Raw genomic sequence first — 19,801 nt, forward strand, 5'->3', positions numbered from 1 at the left:
AAAAAATAAAAAGATTTTTTTTTGGTCGAAAATAATGAGCGAAGTTTGGCGATAAACCAAGCATCTAAAGCCAATGGTGTCACTCCATTTGGAGTGACCGAAACAATATTGACCGATAACGGGTCCCAATTCGTTCCTAATTATTCCAAAGCTTTCGCTACTCGCTTTGGTGTGAAACATATTTGCACAGCAATACATTCGCCTCAAGCCAACGCTAGTTAGCGGCTGAACCGATCGGCATTGGCAGCCTTAAGAGCTTATATAGGCCAAGATCACACCACCTGGTATGTAAAGTTACAAGAAATAAGTGCTGCTCAAAGATCCAGCTTACACCAAAGTACTCGTTATTCTTCATATCTTTTGGCGTTTGTACAAAAAATGGTTTTAAATGGCGAAGATTATGAAGAAGATACTCGAATAGAATACCCAGATGTGTTGAAAGCAATTCGGGCGGCTGTCACCAAAAACGTTTCCGAGGCCCATTAGCGATATGCAGCCAGGTACAATTTGCGGAGTCGAAATGTAAGTAAATAGGAAGGTGAAAAGGAACTAGCAGGCAATTTTTGCCAAGGCAGTGCGATCAAAAAGTTTAATGCTAAATAAGCACCCATCTTTATAACCGCTGTTGTTGACCGCAAGATAGGTTCTTTCTATTATCAGATATCTACTTAACAAGGGAAAAAATGGGTAACTTCCGCATAAAAGAAATTTAAATAATACAGTAAAGAACTGACCTGGGTTCAGTTTTCGCGTCGTCAGTAATACTAACCGTTCGACAACTGTGGTTGTAGTGGTTAGTTCGAAATCCAATAATAAAAAAAAAACAATTTTCGCATAGTCATAAAGCTTTACTTGTTACTTAACATGAAATTCTGCGTATCAGCTGCTTAGAACTCTACCAAATATTTTCGTCACATAATACGGTTAACACCGCCTCTTATTCTTCAGTAGCCAAAACATCACATCATCATTGCGGATACGCAAACCAAAACAAGTATGACAAAATTAAAATCGGTTCCACCGAAGAAGCTCCGAAAAAAACCCATTCCCCTTCCCCCATTCTCCAGTCCCCTTCCCCCATTCCACAGTCCCCTCTCCCCGTAACACCTAATCAGCCAAAGCGATCCGCTCCACTTGCTTATAACAATTATAACCTATCTCCTTCATCATATGAATATTTATAAGAGATCCATGCTGAACACGAAAGTAGCAGCAAAGCAACAACTTCAAATCATAAAAAATCAACTTCACACAATAATAATCTAAATACACATGAATCTGACGATACTATGAGTGATTCATATTTTCGTCAATCCAAAACCACCTTAAGCTCCAAACCAAATAACATCCATCCTCTCTTCCCTCTTATGTGTTAGCATACTTGTTCGTAAATGTATTCCCCACAAGCCCATACCAATCAACAGCAATACATGCTCTTTAGGTATTGAAATTCAGCCCATCCCAATATATGTATTTTTAATACATATATACCTCCTTAGTTAGTAGTAGCCAACGAAATTCTGAAAATAATAGACCTTACTACCAAACCAATCCTATATGTGGGAGATTTTAATGCTTGGAGTCCATTGTGGGGGTCATCCACTCACAACTCTTTCACGGCTATTGATCTAACGTTAGCATCCGCATCGCTGTTCCCTTTTGTATGTGGACTTTAAAAGACTCTCTATACGGAAGCGATCATTATCCTGTAAAGTCACATATTCAGTTTCAAACTTATCCCAAAAACTTACCACCATCTCCAAAATATAAAATATAATATAAAATATCGCAGCAAATGTAAAGTTCACTTAAATTTCCCTGCAAAAAAAGGACTAAAACCTGTTTGCCGCCAAAATAATAAAAGGAATCAAAGCCTCAGCTAATGTAGCAATACCACAAAGCAAACCCTCTCTACACCCGCGAAATGTTTCTTGGTGGAGCAAAACTCTGCAAGATCTAAGGCAACACAAGCAATCCCTCTGGCATGACTACAAACAAACTCAGAGCACAGCTGCCCTGATTTCCTACAGAAAATCTAATGCTCTATTCAAATACAATTCCAAAAAAGCAAAACGGGAATCCTTTGAAAGATTAACATCTAATATAAGTACTCAATCATCTACCAAGAAAACTTGGTCTGACCTAAATCGCTTAATAGGAAATTTCCAAAATTACCTCAGAACAAATAAATTTAACAACGTAGTACTCCAGCACTCTTCAGATATTAGCGATGCCTTTGCGAACTTTTTGTCGGACTACTCCAAGGACGACAACTTCTCACACCAATACAAGATTCGTAAAGAAGAAATTTTTTCTCAGGAATACACACCCACCAAACTGTCCACCGCCTCCACAGACCTTGACTCCAATTTCACTCTTAGTGAGCTCGAATATGCCCTTAAGTATGCGAAAGGAAAAACACCAGATATAGACCGAATTTCATATCCAATGCTTAAACAGTTACCCTCCGAAGCTAAATGCCGACTATTAGAAATGTATAACGCAATGCTAGCCAGAGGTACCTACCCTCATGTGTGGAAATCTGCCATTATTATCCCTTTCTTTAAACTTTACAAACCAACACACGAATTAACATTCTTTAGACCCATTTCTTTACTCCCTTGCTAAAGCAAAACGCTAGAAAAAATGTTAGCCAATGTGGTTCATTACGAACCAGCAACTTATCAGCCCCACTAGACAGCTTTTAAACAACCATTTTGGTAACTGATTTTGAAAGGGCCTTCGATCGCGTAGGGGTGCATACATAATTGGAACAACTTTCCCGGTGGGGGGTAAGTCAAAAGACCTTCAACTTAGCGAAGGCTTTCATGATCAACTGTACTATCCGAGTAAGACTTAACAACACCGTATCCAAATTCTATACTCTCCACAATGGCATCCCACAAGGATCGCTACTCTCTGTGGTATTGTTCATGATCGCCTTCCAATCCTTAAATAACATAATATTAAGACATAAGCAAATCAAACTGTCAATTTCTACAGACGATGCCATAATTAATTGTTTCATGGGGTCAGCTACCTCACCACTTCTCCGTTTTTACTGCGGAGGCAGTAGCTATTATTCAGGAAATTAAACTTGCTCTCGAACTGCAGTGATAGTCTGCCACCCTGTTAGGAGTCCAAAACTTTTGCAATAACAACAACCTGTTATCAGAAATTCGTCACCTCTGCTTCAAAAACAACAGTAAAATTAAGCTATTATGGGTCCCGGCTCATATAGGAATAGCTGACAAAGTTGCAAAACTAGCTGGACCGTGCCATACAATCATCCCTGGAGTACAACAGGACATCTGGAAAAACATCAAGAACATATTGCTGGACATCGAACGGGAAGACTGGTTGTCATTTAACCACTGGTATAAGCAGTTTAATCCTGGCAAAAAGGACATTAAGTTTCCTACTTCGATCAACAGAAGGGAATGCGCCATTCTCACTAAGTTAAAAACTGGACACACTCATTGACACATCCTTAATGGTGAAAGGCGGCTGAACTGCCCTATCTGCGGAGCTGAACTATCAGTCAAACATCTACTAGATATTTGTGGTCACTACCAAGATACTTGTGGTCACTAAAAAAAAATATTTTAAAATTAATCATGAAAACCAATGTGAACATCTTTGAAGTTTTTTTGTATTATTAAATCGCAAGCTTATACTAAAAGTCCATATAATTTCGTCCCGAGTAGAACATTAGGAGGTAAGTCATGAACCTGATTTAATAAACTGTAAACACCCAAACAGGGTCTTATTATTTATAACAGGGCATAGGAATGGAGGACATAGCAAGGGATAATCAACACCTAAATCGCCAATCGGATGGAATGGAAAGCATCCTAGCTATAGCCTTTCTTAAATATTTTAGTTTACGTTTAGGTCACCTACTTCCACCATTATTTTCTTTTCTTTTTTCTTTTTATATCACTTTAAATGTGTACCTAATATATTATGCTAATGAGAACGAATGGCCTACAGGAGAGTACAAAGACCCCACGACAATCCGGCGAGTTTGTTTGAGCACAACGAGAGGTACACTCGTCGCAATCCTGCCATATCGTCTGCGTCGAATTGAAACAGCACTTAACATCATCTTTAAATCGTAACGCAGTATAAACACCACCCACATTACATAATTTCCATAATATAGTTAGGAATCAGACCCAATTAAGCTCTTAATAATTCCTTCCAAAAATATTAGTTAATTATAAAAATATATATGATTAACAACTTAAACTATAAGTTTAGTTTTTTAAAAAAATGTATTTTTTTTTACAACTTTAACTAACTTTTAAGTCTTAAACTGAACTTATTCTTAAATCTAGAAGATTTAAATCTTTCGATCTTCTGAGTGAGTTATTTTTAATTGAGTGATCTTTCTATTTCGATTGAGTAGGCTTTGATTTTAATTGAGTGAAAGAGAGTTCTTTGTCTTATCTTGTTTACAGGTTTAAAGGAGACGCAATTTGAATATTGCAAAAGTGTGGGAGCAATAAATGTTTAGTCTGGGACTTAAAATGAACAATGGAAATTTCCCAGAGCCTTCTTAGTTTAGAAAATGTTTACAATAACTGGGTTTCAAGTTTGGCTTCCCGTTGATAGGGGTGACTCAAGAGTGTAGGCATATGCATATCGTATGGCGATGTATGTGTAGATGTGGACTATACTGTTACTGTTTACTGTTTTTTATCCCCTGAAATTATAGATTAAATTAAGGTCGGTAAGTTCAAGTCTTTAAATCACATAACTGTTAATAGCCTCAAGAATCGTAACCGGGGCAAACACCGTAAAGTTTCCTGGGTTCAGTTTTCGCGTCGTCAGTAATAACAACCGTTCGAAAATTCTGGTTGAAGTGGTCAGTTTAAACAACAATAATAAAAAACAAGTTTCGCATAGTAATGAATGTTTTATAACAGGTTACCCGAAAAATTTCAAAGCTTTACTTACTTAACATGGAATTTTGCGTATCAGCTGCTTAGAACTCTACCATTTATTTTCTCCAAAGCTTTCTAACTTGTAACTTTACCAGCGACGAAAATTTACCATTAACCCAGCTTAAGTCAAAGTGAAAAGATCGAAATGTTCGGTGTCAACTAGGTCTTCACCAAGATACGTTTAAGTGTATTGTTCTGATAACAAAGAATCGGAAATAGTGACATTAATTTCTGAGCTGTGCCTAGTGTTTAATTTAACCATCGCAGCTATATACTGGATTACCTTTCCGGAAGCGGTAAATTCGGGCCCTTATGGGCTACGAAACGCCCAGAGGGTTTTTCTACCCCTGGAGAAGGGACTCCGTAACCAAATTCCAATTGCACGTGCACCTGATTACATAAGGCAAACTCCATTGGTCAGAGAAAGGGTAGAGATCATAAAGTTTCTTTTCCAGTACCTATCCGAGACTATTCGCATCAAATTGGAGAACCACCCGACTTGTGTGCCAATATATAAATCAAAACCACGACAATACGTAGTGGGAGTAATTCCCACAACTACTACTCGAGTCTGATCACTTCACAACTGCGACTCGTGTTCGCTTTTTAACAGCGACTGGTGCTAGCTCTAACCTCGATCGGATTAAACTGAAAGTCGCTTCAAGACTGTAACCCATATTCGAGAAACCAATTCTTCTACGATACATAAAATTAGTTTCCGCAGTATAGCCGGATAGTTCATCGTCATAATCTAAATATTATATTTTAAAATTAATCATGAAAACCAAAGTGAACATCTTTGAAGTCTTTTTAATTTTTATTAAATCCCAAGCTTATACTAAAAGACCGTATAATTTCATTTATCATCGTCCCGAGTAGAACATTAGGAGGTAAGTCATAAACATGATTTAATAATAGGACATAGGAAGGGAGGACATAGCAAGGGATAATCAACAGCTAAATCCCCAATCGGATGGAATGGAAAGCAACCTGGCTATAGGTCGATAGCCTTTCTTTATTTTAGTTTACGTTCAAGTCAGATAATTGGAACTAGCTAATGGGAACGAATGGCCTACAGGAGAATTAGTTTGAGAATAACATAAGGTACACCAGTCGAAATCCTGTCATATCGTCTGCGACGAATTGAAACAGCAGCCTAGTGCTATTAACAGCGTCTTCTTTAAATCGTAACGCAGTATATACACCAGTCACATTACAAGAGGTACCGTCAAATGTCAACCTTAAACAAACATTGACATGTTTTTCTTGCTATTTTTTATATTTCTGCCTTTAACAACAACAACAGTAATAAAAAAACCAAAAAAACCCGTTTACCGCCGTGGGATTTGAACTCATGCTTTCAGATTTCTGGCCAAGCGCCTAACGCCCTAGGCTATTTGGTTGGAGGCGCGCCCGATATCAAGTATCAAGCTTCGAAAATCAAAACAACCGATTGTTGTTGTCGAAGTGATCCTGATTTCAGCCAATTAATCCTATTTGGTGTTAAATTATATTTTTAAAACCACTTAGTGACCCTGTGACACTCATGTAGGGTCAAGTTGATCCCAAAAAACTGATACTACGTGTAGTGTGAAAATGAACTACACTTATTAAATCGACACCCAGAAAATTTTTTTTTCGGTGTAGTACTTATTTACTTATGAACGCTTAGTAACTTTGTATAAAAATGTATATTATTTAACTCAATTCAACTTAAATTCAACTTAAATTCTATATTTTTTTTGTTTTTCTTTTCTTTGTGTGATTTGTATAGTGAAAAAAAATCGTCTGAAATAAATGCATAAACTATTAAAATATTTACCCCATCTTGTGCATTGTAAGATTATGTCAGGTACTGTTTGTTTCTACAATCTTTTTATATTGATTCCATATAATTTAATTTAACTTTTAATGTGGGCTTCAATGAGGATTAACATCACGCAATTTACTTGCCAAGATGTACATCCAACTTTGGCCTGCATAAGCCCCATCGTGTTCTTTGTAATAATTATAACAATGTTAGTAATCAAATATATTCAATTCTAAAAGGGCCGCGCGTAGCTAGCTCAAGCTTGGTTTCACTTATGCATCAGAATTCCACGATAATCGCAAATTAAACATAACTGATTTTTATACTTGTCTTACGTTACTCATATTTTATAATTTTTGTAAATTGGTAATTTTGGTCAGGAACAATGACGTTACTTTCGATTGACGATTGTGACATTTGGAGATTGTACTGCGAAGACTTGTCGGCACCAAGTGTGCCGCCCATCAAGCAAAAGTGTTGACCTAGAGTCATTCAGAAATAACAGATTGTCAAATTTCCGTTCAAAATGTTTTAAATCGGATTAAAATTTAGAAATACATAAATTACAATTTACATAATTTAATGTCATAATGAAACGAAATTTTAAAAAAAGACATTTATTTAAAAAGGTTTTTCATGCACTAGCGAAAGGAATATCCCCAAAGCTAAAAGCCCATATTGACTTCGAGGCACTACAATACATATATTGTTTTAAAAGAAAAGCAGTAAGCTTCAGCAAGCTTATATGCTTTTGCAGCTAATACAAATTTAAAATATTCTATAAATCGACTATATTTCGATTTTTGTGCGTACTTTTCAAAAACAATATAGCCTATTTTCCCGATGATTTTTTCTCCCGTTCCTATGTCAAATGTATGATATTTTAATTCTTAAATCTTAAACCATTACATTTTAAAAGCAACAAACATTTTGACTGATATATTAACTGCAATAGAAAAATGTCTTTTGGAAAAGTTTTATCCAGAAAGAGTCGGATAGACAGACGTGCAGACCTTACATTGTTAGGTGATGCTGATAAAAAGTACATATTTTTACTTTATAATGTCGAAATTGTCTTTTAACTGCATTCCAAACTTTTGACTGAAACTATAATTCCTGTAAGTAGCCTCAGCCATGTTAGAGCATAAATAAAATCTGAACTATGTCCAAAAAGGATGCTTAAAAATATCGCTTTTCTTTAGTTTCAGATGAACCATTTTGTGATGCTGAAGTCAACCGAATTAAGAACTATGATGATACGATATGGAATTTTTAATAAATTTAATAAATTGTGTGTTTTTCTGCGTCGCAACATTCAAGTTGGTAAATAAAATTCATTCTTTATATTATTTATTACACGCGTTTGTTTATTATTGCAAGTTGATTGCTTCCTTTTGCTTTGTCATAGTCATTTTAAACAAAATTTTAGTGATTGAATTACTTTTTTTTCTGAAAAACTTAAATTTTTGTTTAGTCATCGGCGAGAATCGAATCCGTGCCAACGGAGCGGGAGTTTGGGCGAGGTACCTTCAAATGTCAAACTTGAATAAACATAGACATGTTTTCTTTGCCTTTTTTTATATTTCTGCCTTGATTCTAAGAAATCGTTCATTCTTATACAAAATAAAATATAAAAAAAACACGTTTAACGCCGTGGGATTTGTACTCAAACTTCTAGATTTCTGATCAAGCGCCTAAGCCTAAAGATATCATTTCGAGCTTTGAAAATCGAAACCACAAATTGTTGGAGCCGAAGTGACCCTGATTTCAGCCAATTGATCCTAATTAGTGTCAAATTATATTTTTAAAACCACGAGTGACCCTTAAACACTCATATAGGGTCAAAAACTGATACTATGTCTATGCGAACCTCACTATCGGGACCGGCAAGGTCAGAACTAGGTTTTGACTCTTCGCCCAACCACCTTTATCGCAGACTCCACGCAAGGACTCCTTGAGCTCGATTAAACCACGACCTGGTACCCGTTGGATCTCAGCGATTTAGCTTCAGCCTTTAGCATGTCGACTTTGCGATCTTGACTCTGGCTCTTGATTTACTTGCTTTTGGTTTGACGTACACTCGCTCTGATTCTCGAACTACTACTTCGGCGTGAGCTGCGTTAGCGCCGACCTTTTATAGCCTGTGATGGTACCGTTACCCTCTAATCCGGCTCACGTGATCGGGTTCAAGGCTACCGCCGTACCGTTAGTTCACAATACGTTTTCTTTGTGCGGGTCTGAAGTCCGCCCATTTACCGTTTGATGTTGTTGCCCTGACCGTGCAAAGGTCGATATAGGTCGATAGCCTTTCTTTATTTTAGTTTACGTTCAAGTCACATAATTCCACCATTATTTTGTTTTCTTTTCTTTTTATATCACTTTAAATGTGTACCTAAAATAGTATGCTAATGGGAACGAATGTCCTACAGGAGAATTAGTTTGAGAATAACATAAGGTACACCAGTCGAAATCCTGTCATATCGTCTGCGACGAATTGAAACAGCAGCCTAGTGCTATTAACAGCGTCTTCGTTAAATCGTAACGCAGTATATACACCAGTCACATTACAAGAGGTACCGTCAAATGTCAACCTTAAACAAACATTGACATGTTTTTCTTGCTATTTTTTATATTTCTGCCTTTATTCGTTTATATACAACAACAACAGTAATAAAAAAAACCAAAAAAAAACCCGTTTACCGCCGTGGGATTTGAACTCATGCTTCCAGATTTCTGGCCAAGCACCTAACGCCCTAGGCTGTTTGGTTGGAGGCGCGCCCGATATCAAGTATCAAGCTTCGAAAATCAACCGATTGTTGTTGTCGAAGTGATCCTGGATTCAGCCAATTAATCCTATTTGGTGTTAAATTAACACTAATTTAGGGTCAAGTTGATCCCAAAAAACTGATACTACGTGTAGTGTGAAAACTAACTACCACTACTTATGAACGCTTAGTAACTTTGTATAAAAATGTATATTATTTAACTCAATTCAACTTAAATTCAACTTAAATTCTATATTTTTTTTGTTTTTCTTTTCTTTGTGTGATTTGTATAGTGAAAAAAATCTTCTAAAATAAATGCATCAACTATTAAAATATTTACCCCATCTTGTGCATTGTAAGATTATGTCAGGTACTGTTTGTTTCTACAATCTTTTTATATTGATTCCATATAATTTAATTTAACTTTTAATGTTGGCTTCAATGAGGTTTAACATCACGCAATTTACTTGCCAAGATGTACATCCAACTTTGGCCTGCATAAACCCCATCGTGTTCTTTGTAATAATTATAACAGTCTTAGTAATCAAATATATTCAATTCTAAAAGGGCCGCGCGTAGCTAGCTCAAGCTTGGTTTCACTTATGCATCAGAATTCCACGATAATCGCAAATTAAACATAACTGATTTGTATACTTGTCTTACGTTACTCATATTTTATAATTTTTGTAAATTGGTAATTTTGGTCAGGAACAATGACGTTACTTTCGATTGACGATTGTGACATTTGGAGATTGTACTGCGAAGACTTGCCGGCACCAAGTGTGCCGCCCATCAAGCAAAAGTGTTGGCCTAGAGTCATTCAGAACTAACAAATTGTCAAATTTCCGTTCAAAATGTTTTAAATCGGATTAAAATTTAGAAATACATAAATTACAATTTACATAATTTAATGTCATAATGAAACGAAATTTTAAAAAAAGACATTTATTTAAAAAGGTTTTTCATGCACTAGCGAAAGGAATATCACCAAAGCTAAAAGCCCATATTGACTTCGAGGCACTACAATACATATATTGTTTTAAAAGAAAAGCAGTAAGCTTCAGCAAGCTTATATGCTTTTGCAGCTAATACAAATTTAAAATATTCTATAAATCGACTATATTTCGATTTTTGTGCGTACTTTTCAAAAACAATATAGCCTATTTTTCCGATGCTTTTTCTCCCGTTCCTATGTCAACTGTATGATATTTTAATTCTTAAACCATTACATTTTAAAAGCAACAAACATTTTGACTGATATATTAACTGCAATAGAAAAATGTCTTTTGGAAAAGTTTTATCCAGAAAGAGTCGGACAGACAGACGTGCAGACCTACATTGTTAGGTGATGCTGATAAAAAGTACATATTTTTACTTTATAATGTCGAAATTGTCTTTTAACTGCATTCCAAACTTTTGACTGAAACTATAATTCCTATAATTCCTGTAAGTAGCCTCAGCCATGTTAGAGCATAAATAAAATCTGAACTATGTCCAAAAAGGATGCTTAAAAATATCGCTTTTCTTTAGTTTCAGATGAACCATTTTGTGATGCTGAAGTCAAACGAATTAAGAACTATGATGATACGATATGGAATTTTTAATAAATTTAATAAATTGTATGTTTTTCTGCGTCGCAACATTCAAGTTGGTAAATAAAATTCATTCTTTATATTATTTTTTACACGCGTTTGTTTATTATTGCAAGTTGATTGTGCTTCCTTTTGCTTTGTCATAGTCATTTTAAACAAAATTTTAGTGATTGAATTACTATCTTTTCTGAAAAACTTAAATTTTTGTTTAGTCATCGGCGAGAATCGAATCCGTGCCAACGGAGCGGGAGTTTGGGCGAGGTACCTTCAAATGTCAAACTAAAATAAACATAGACATGTTTTCTTTGCCTTGTTTTTATATTTCTGCCTTGATTCTAAGAAATCGTTCATTCTTATACAAAATAAAATATAAAAAAAACACGTTTAACGCCGTGGGATTTCTACTCAAACTTCTAGATTTCTGACCAAGCGCCTAAGCCTAAAGATATCATTTCGAGCTTTGAAAATCGAAACCACAAATTGTTGGAGCCGAAGTGACCCTGATTTCAGCCAATTGATCCTAATTAGTGTCAAATTATATTTTTAAAACCACGAGTGACCCTTAAACACTCATATAGGGTCAAAAACTGATACTATGTCTATGCGAACCTCACTATCGGGACCGGCAAGGTCAGAACTAGGTTTTGACTCTTCGCCCAACCACCTTTATCGCAGACTCCACGCAAGGACTCCTTGAGCTCGATTAAACCACGACCTGGTACCCGTTGGATCTCAGCGATTTAGCTTCAGCCTTTAGCATGTCGACTTTGCGATCTTGACTCTGACACTTGATTTACTTGCTTTTGGTTTCACGTACACACACTCGCTCTGATTCTCGAACTACTACTTCGGCGTGAGCTGCGTTAGCGCCGACCTTTTATAGCCTGTGATGGTACCGTTACCCTCTAATCCGGCTCACGTGATCGGGTTCAAGGCTACCGCCGTACCGTTAGTTCACAATACGTTTTCTTTGTGCGGGTCTGAAGTCCGCCTATTTACCGTTTGATGAAGTTACCCTGACCGTGCAAAGGTCGATATAGGTCGATAGCCTTTCTTTATTTTAGTTTACGTTCAAGTCACATAATTCCACCATTATGTTGTTTTTTTTTTCTTTTTATATCACTTTAAATGTGTACCTAAAATAGTATGCTAATGGGAACGAATAGCCTACAGGAGAATTAGTTTGAGAATAACATAAGATACACCAGTCGAAATCCTGTCATATCGTCTGCGACGAATTGAAACAGCAGCCTAGTGCTATTAACAGCGTCTTCTTTAAATCGTAACGTAGTATATACACCAGTCACATTACAAGAGGTGCCGTCAAATGTCAACCTTAAACAAACATTGACATGTTTTTCTTGCTATTTTTTATATTTCTGCCTTTATTCGTTTATATACAACAACAACAGTAATAAAAAAAAACCAAAAAAAACCAAAAAAACCCGTTTACCGCCGTGGGATTTGAACTCATGCTTCCAGATTTCTGGCCAAGCTATTTGGTTGGAGGCGCGCCCGATATCAAGTATCAAGCTTCGAAAATCAAAACAACCGATTGTTGTTGTCGAAGTGATCCTGATTTCAGCCAATTAATCCTATTTGGTGTTAAATTATATTTTTAAAACCACGTAGTGACCCTGTGACACTCATGTAGGGTCAAGTTGATCCCAAAAAACTGATACTACGTGTAGTGTGAAAATGAACTACACTTATTAAATCGACACCCAGAAAATTTTTTTTTCGGTGCAGTACTTGTTTACTTATGAACGCTTAGTAACTTTGTATAAAAATGTATATTATTTAACTCAATTCAACTTAAATTCAACTTAATTTTTTGTATTTCTTTTCTTAGTGTGATTTGTATAGTGAAAAAAAATCGTCTAAAATAAATGCATCAACTATTAAAATATTTACCCCATCTTGTGCATTGTAAGATTATGTCAGGTACTGTTTGTTTCTACAACCTTTTTATATTGATTCCATATAATTTAATTTAACTTTTAATGTGGGCTTCAATGAGGATTAACATCACGCAATTTACTTGCCAAGATGTACATCCAACTTTGGCCTGCATAAGCCCCATCGTGTTCTTTGTAATAATTATAACAATATTAGTAATCAAATATATTCAATTCTAAAAGGGCCGCGCGTAGCTAGCTCAAGCTTAGTTTCACTTATGCATCAGAATTCCACGATAATCGCAAATTAAACATAACTGATTTTTATACTTGTCTTACGTTACTCATATTTTATAATTTTTGTAAATTTTTTTGGTAATTTTGGTCAGGAACAATGACGTAACTTTCGATTGACGATTGTGACATTTGGAGATTGTACTGCGAAGACTTGCCGGCACCAAGTGTGCCGCCCATCAAGCAAAAGTGTTGGCCTAGAGTCATTCAGAACTAACAGATTGTCAAATTTCCGTTCAAAATTTTTTAAATCGGATAAAAATTTAGAAATACATAAATTACAATTTACATAATTTAATGTCATAATAAACAAAATTAAAAAAAAAAAGACATTTATTTAAAAAGGTTTTTCATGCACTAGCGAAAGGAATATCACCAAAGCTAAAAGCCCATATTGACTTCGAGGCACTACAATACATATATTGTTTTAAAAGAAAAGCAGTAAGCTTCAGCAAGCTTATATGCTTTTGCAGCTAATACAAATTTAAAATATTCTATAAATCGACTATATTTCGATTTTTGTGCGTACTTTTCAAAAACAATATAGCCTATTTTTCCGATGCTTTTTTCTCCCGTTCCTATGTCAACTGTATGATATTTTAATTCTTAAACCATTACATTTTAAAATCAACAAACATTTTGACTGATATATTAACTGCAATAGAAAAATGTCTTTTGGAAAAGTTTTATCCAGAAAGAGTCGGACAGACAGACGTGCAGACCTACATTGTTAGGTGATGCTGATAAAAAGTACATATTTTTACTTTATAATGTCGAAATTGTCTTTTAACTGCATTCCAAACTTTTGACTGAAACTATAATTCCTATAATTCCTGTAAGTAGCCTCAGCCATGTTAGAGCATAAATAAAATCTGAACTATGTCCAAAAAGGATGCTTAAAAATATCGCTTTACTTTAGTTTCAGATGAACCATTTTGTGATGCTGAAGTCAAACGAATTAAGAACTATGATGATACGATATGGAATTTTTAATAAATTTAGTAAATTGTGTGTTTTTCTGCGTCGCAACATTCAAGTTGGTAAATAAAATTCATTCTTTATATTATTTTTTACACGCGTTTGTTTATTATTGCAAGTTGATTGTGCTTCCTTTTGCTTTGTCATAGTCATTTTAAACAAAATTTTAGTGATTGAATTACTATCTTTTCTGAAAAACTTAAATTTTTGTTTAGTCATCGGCGAGAATCGAATCCGTGCCAACGGAGCGGGAGTTTGGGCGAGGTACCTTCAAATGTCAAACTAAAATAAACATAGACATGTTTTCTTTGCCTTGTTTTTATATTTCTGCCTTGATTCTAAGAAATCGTTCATTCTTATACAAAATAAAATATAAAAAAACACGTTTAACGCCGTGGGATTTCTACTCAAACTTCTAGATTTCTGACCAAGCGCCTAAGCCTAAAGATATCATTTCGAGCTTTGAAAATCGAAACCACAAATTGTTGGAGCCGAAGTGACCCTGATTTCAGCCAATTGATCCTAATTAGTGTCAAATTATATTTTTAAAACCACGAGTGACCCTTAAACACTCATATAGGGTCAAAAACTGATACTATGTCTATGCGAACCTCACTATCGGGACCGGCAAGGTCAGAACTAGGTTTTGACTCTTCGCCCAACCACCTTTATCGCAGACTCCACGCAAGGACTCCTTGAGCTCGATTAAACCACGACCTGGTACCCGTTGGATCTCAGCGATTTAGCTTCAGCCTTTAGCATGTCGACTTTGCGATCTTGACTCTGACACTTGATTTACTTGCTTTTGGTTTCACGTACACACACTCGCTCTGATTCTCGAACTACTACTTCGGCGTGAGCTGCGTTAGCGCCGACCTTTTATAGCCTGTGATGGTACCGTTACCCTCTAATCCGGCTCACGTGATCGGGTTCAAGGCTACCGCCGTACCGTTAGTTCACAATACGTTTTCTTTGTGCGGGTCTGAAGTCCGCCTATTTACCGTTTGATGTAGTTGCCCTGACCGTGCAAAGGTCGATATAGGTCGATAGCCTTTCTTTATTTTAGTTTACGTTCAAGTCACATAATTCCACCATTATGTTGTTTTTTTTTCTTTTTATATCACTTTAAATGTGTACCTAAAATAGTATGCTAATGGGAACGAATAGCCTACAGGAGAATTAGTTTGAGAATAAGATAAGATACACCAGTCGAAATCCTGTCATATCGTCTGCGACGAATTGAAACAGCAGCCTAGTGCTATTAACAGCGTCTTCTTTAAATCGTAACGCAGTATATACACCAGTCACATTACAAGAGGTACCGTCAAATGTCAACCTTAAACAAACATTGACATGTTTTTCTTGCTATTTTTTATATTTCTGCCTTTATTCGTTTATATACAACAACAACAGTAATAAAAAAAAAACCAAAAAAACCAAAAAAACCCGTTTACCGCCGTGGGATTTGAACTCATGCTTCCAGATTTCTGGCCAAGCTATTTGGTTGGAGGCGCGCCCGATATCAAGTATCAAGCTTCGAAAATCAAAACAACCGATTGTTGTTGTCGAAGTGATCCTGATTTCAGCCAATTAATCCTATTTGGTGTTAAATTATATTTTTAAAACCACGTAGTGACCCTGTGACACTCATGTAGGGTCAAGTTGATCCCAAAAAACTGATCCTACGTGTAGTGTGAAAATGAACTACACTTATTAAATCGACACCCAGAAAATTTTTTTTTCGGTGCAGTACTTGTTTAATTATGTACGCTTAGTAACTTTGTATAAAAATGTATATTATTTAACTCAATTCAACTTAAATTCAACTTAAATTCTATATTTTTTTTTTGTATTTCTTTTCTTAGTGTGATTTGTATAGTGAAAAAAAATCGTCTAAAATAAATGCATCAACTATTAAAATATTTACCCCATCTTGTGCATTGTAAGATTATGTCAGGTACTGTTTGTTTCTACAACCTTTTTATATTGATTCCATATAATTTAATTTAACTTTTAATGTGGGCTTCAATGAGGATTAACATCACGCAATTTACTTGCCAAGATGTACATCCAACTTTGGCCTGCATAAGCCCCATCGTGTTCTTTGTAATAATTATAACAATATTAGTAATCAAATATATTCAATTCTAAAAGGGCCGCGCGTAGCTAGCTCAAGCTTGGTTTCACTTATGCATCAGAATTCCACGATAATCGCAAATTAAACATAACTGATTTTTATACTTGTCTTACGTTACTCATATTTTATAATTTTTGTAAATTTTTTTGGTAATTTTGGTCAGGAACAATGACGTAACTTTCGATTGACGATTGTGACATTTGGAGATTGTACTGCGAAGACTTGCCGGCACCAAGTGTGCCGCCCATCAAGCAAAAGTGTTGGCCTAGAGTCATTCAGAACTAACAGATTGTCAAATTTCCGTTCAAAATTTTTTAAATCGGATAAAAATTTAGAAATACATAAATTACAATTTACATAATTTAATGTCATAATAAACAAAATTAAAAAAAAAGACATTTATTTAAAAAGGTTTTTCATGCACTAGCGAAAGGATTATCCCCAAAGCTATAAGCCCATATTGACTTCGAGGCACTACAATACATATATTGTTTTAAAAGAAAAGCAGTAAGCTTCAGCAAGCTTATATGCTTTTGCAGCTAATACAAATTTAAAATATTCTATAAATCGACTATTGTTCAGACGAACACTGATAAATATTATGTCTAAGATTTAATGAGCTCTGCACATATCATGTAGAAGAACTGTGTAATTCGATCAAGAGCCATAATTTACGATCTCGGACCCGAAAAGGGTTCAGTTTTTCAAATGCACTTGTAATCTGTAACAGCAGCCACTTGAGCTATCTAATACCGAGAGTTCTTGTGCGGGGGGCAAAATAAATAACTCCCCCGCCCAGATAAAAGATAAGGTCTCTGCGTAGACCATAGCTAAGATTAGAATAAGATTTTCACATAAGTTTCTTGTCAAGAAGTTTTAAATAAAATGAAACAGTTTCAATACAGAACTCAAACAAAAAGGTTGTATTATAATAAATTGTCATCGAACAATTTTATTTTTTTTTGAAGCGTTTTCGTGGCCTTACAACAACAAAAAAAAAGTGATTAATTAAAATCAGGCGTATTCGAGGCCACACATCGAAAAAGTGCAAAAAAAAAAGTATATATATATATATATATATATATGTTTAAACTATCAGTGACAAAAAACAAATAAAAAAAAAAAACCCAATATTAACTGTTCAAAAATAAATAAAAAAACTTAAATCATCTTTAAAAACAACAACGAAGACCCTCAAAGAGACGACATCTGAAGGAAGGCTAGCAGGATCAACAACAGGAGCGGCAACAGAGACAAGGACAACGGCAGCAGCAGCAACAACGACCATCAGCAACAACAGCCGCAACAACAAGCGCATCAGCAACAACAGCATCAGCTAAAACAACTACAACGGCGACAACGGCAGTGACGACAACAAAGACACCAGCTAAGTTAATCTTAAAATTTAATAAGTTACGAGCATTTTATTATTAAGAAAAGATAAATCCTTTCAGACGCTCTTGAGGTTTAGCAAAACTAACGAACAGCAATTTATTTTTATATATATACATATACAAAACTAAAGCCAAAACCATGTTGTCCGCTGAAACTATTGCCTTAATAAAAAGGCAAGTAGAAATTACAAAACTAATTCATACCCTTAAAGAGCTACCTAGTCTATCATTTGAATATTTGAAACAGCATGAGGAATTAAGGTCCGAATGTGTTCAAAATCATTCGGTTTTGGTTCAAATTGGAGTAGTCGATCATGACTACTTCAAGAAGAACCATTATGAGAAAATGATGTTAGATCTCCCAAATATAAAAGATAGGATAAATAGGGTTTTAAACAAAGCTGACGAAGTTCACTTGGAGGCCAGTAGTTCTAAAGTTGTCAATAAATAAGATAGGGCAATAGTACAGGTACGGGAATACTTAAAAGAAACTTTTTAAGACATTAAGCTAAACAATGTTTCAACTTTTGAGATTAGAGTCCAGAAATTAGAATTTTATTGGACAAAAATAGTAGGTCTTGAACAAGTCGACCAAGTAGATGTCACTGATAGGGGTTATGACGAGGAGTTGAACGAGTTAGAGTTCGACATCTCGTCAATAACCAACACAATGAAAAAAAAATCGAACAAATTGTGCCCGGAAAGGTTAACGTTGGAAATCATAAAATTGATGATTTGCCAACGTTACCTAAAATTCAGGTACCCTCGTTCTATGGAGATTCCAAAGACTGGGACCTGTTTTATGAGTTGTTTAATGAACTCATTCATTTAACAGAGGATCTAAGTTAAATCCATGAAATACCATCTGAAACGGGTAATCGGGGAAAATAGTCTGACATACGAAGAAATGTCAACACTTTTATGTCAGATAGAAGCATGCTTAAATTCAAGACCATTGTATACCTATGAAAATAAAATTGATCAAGATGAAGTCCTAACACCAGAACATTTCTTGATTGGTAGACCACCGCTAGAAATAGTTGAACCAATTGAAAATGAGAGAATTGGGAATTTAGACACGTGGAAACTAATCCAGAAAATTAAAAGAGATTTCTGGGTTAAGTGGAAAGAGGAGTATTTACATACTCTGCACAAGTGGAAGATGGCCAATAGGCAAAGTAGAAAGGATCCACAAGGGCAAAGATGAAAAGGTCAGAGTGGTAGAAATAAAAATATAAGATGGATTTAAAGTGGATCTAGATCACTAAAATTTGTCCTTTTGAAGGAATTAAGTCTGTGGACAAAGTTGAATCTGACCCTGAAGAAACAAAACCTAAAAGTCGAACAAGAGGTACATCAACAATATCGAAACTTTCTTTTATAATGGCTTTGTTATTATGTATATTGTGTCAATTCTCTTACGCTTCAGCTAAAGTTGATCAGCCAAAATATACAATTGAGAAAATAAACAAAACTTCGGCTATATATCTAGATCCAATGGGTGACGTAGAGATTGTAGCCTCCTCTTGGAATTTAATTATATTTTATAATATGGACGCTTATTTCGAGATGATTAAAAAGGGTAAAGATTTAATCCCAAAAATGAGAGTAATTTGCGAAAGGCTTCTTAGTTTTGAGGATCAGTGTCATTTAGTTCTCAATAACACAGAAAGGCCGATCTCAGACTTAGAAGAAAATAATAAACTTTTTATGGCTCAGGGGAAATCAAGAAATAAACGAGTTCTGTTTGGATTTATGGGATCGCTTTATCACATTTTATTTGGGATAATGGATGAAGACGACAGGATACAAATGGAGGACAATATGAAAAACTTATTAAGCAATCAACATTATCTTAATGAGTTAAGTAGGAAACAAACTTCCTTAGTTGAAAAGAACTACTGAAGAAGTTAATTTAAACTTTAAAGGAATGAATAAAAGAATTGAGAACATGACGGCGGTATTACAGGAATCTTATTATGTG

The 19,801-nt window shown here is 35.2% G+C and overlaps 1 protein-coding gene across 7 annotated transcripts in view; it reads left to right on the forward strand.

Annotated features, from left to right (window-relative positions):
• LOC108134542 overlaps nt 1-19,801 on the forward strand; it is a 313,008-nt gene that overhangs the window by 266,731 nt on the left and 26,476 nt on the right. Inside the window, exons 4-6 of one of the 7 annotated variants that reach the window (XR_005977798.1) lie at nt 7,962-8,082; nt 11,055-11,175; nt 14,228-14,348. Coding sequence is in view for 2 of the 7 variants with exons in the window: in XM_041710008.1 (XP_041565942.1) it covers nt 11,061-11,171; nt 14,228-14,344 (228 nt within the window). In the remaining 5 variants the exon portion in view is untranslated. Of the gene's footprint in view, nt 1-7,961; nt 8,083-11,054; nt 11,176-14,227; nt 14,349-19,801 lie in introns of those variants that run through there. The other 6 variants (XR_005977800.1, XR_005977799.1, XR_005977801.1 and 3 more) reach the window with 6 other exon arrangements.

This window comes from Drosophila elegans, unplaced genomic scaffold, assembly GCF_018152505.1.
Source record: "Drosophila elegans isolate 14027-0461.03 unplaced genomic scaffold, ASM1815250v1 contig_684, whole genome shotgun sequence".
Lineage (NCBI taxonomy): Eukaryota > Metazoa > Arthropoda > Insecta > Diptera > Drosophilidae > Drosophila > Drosophila elegans.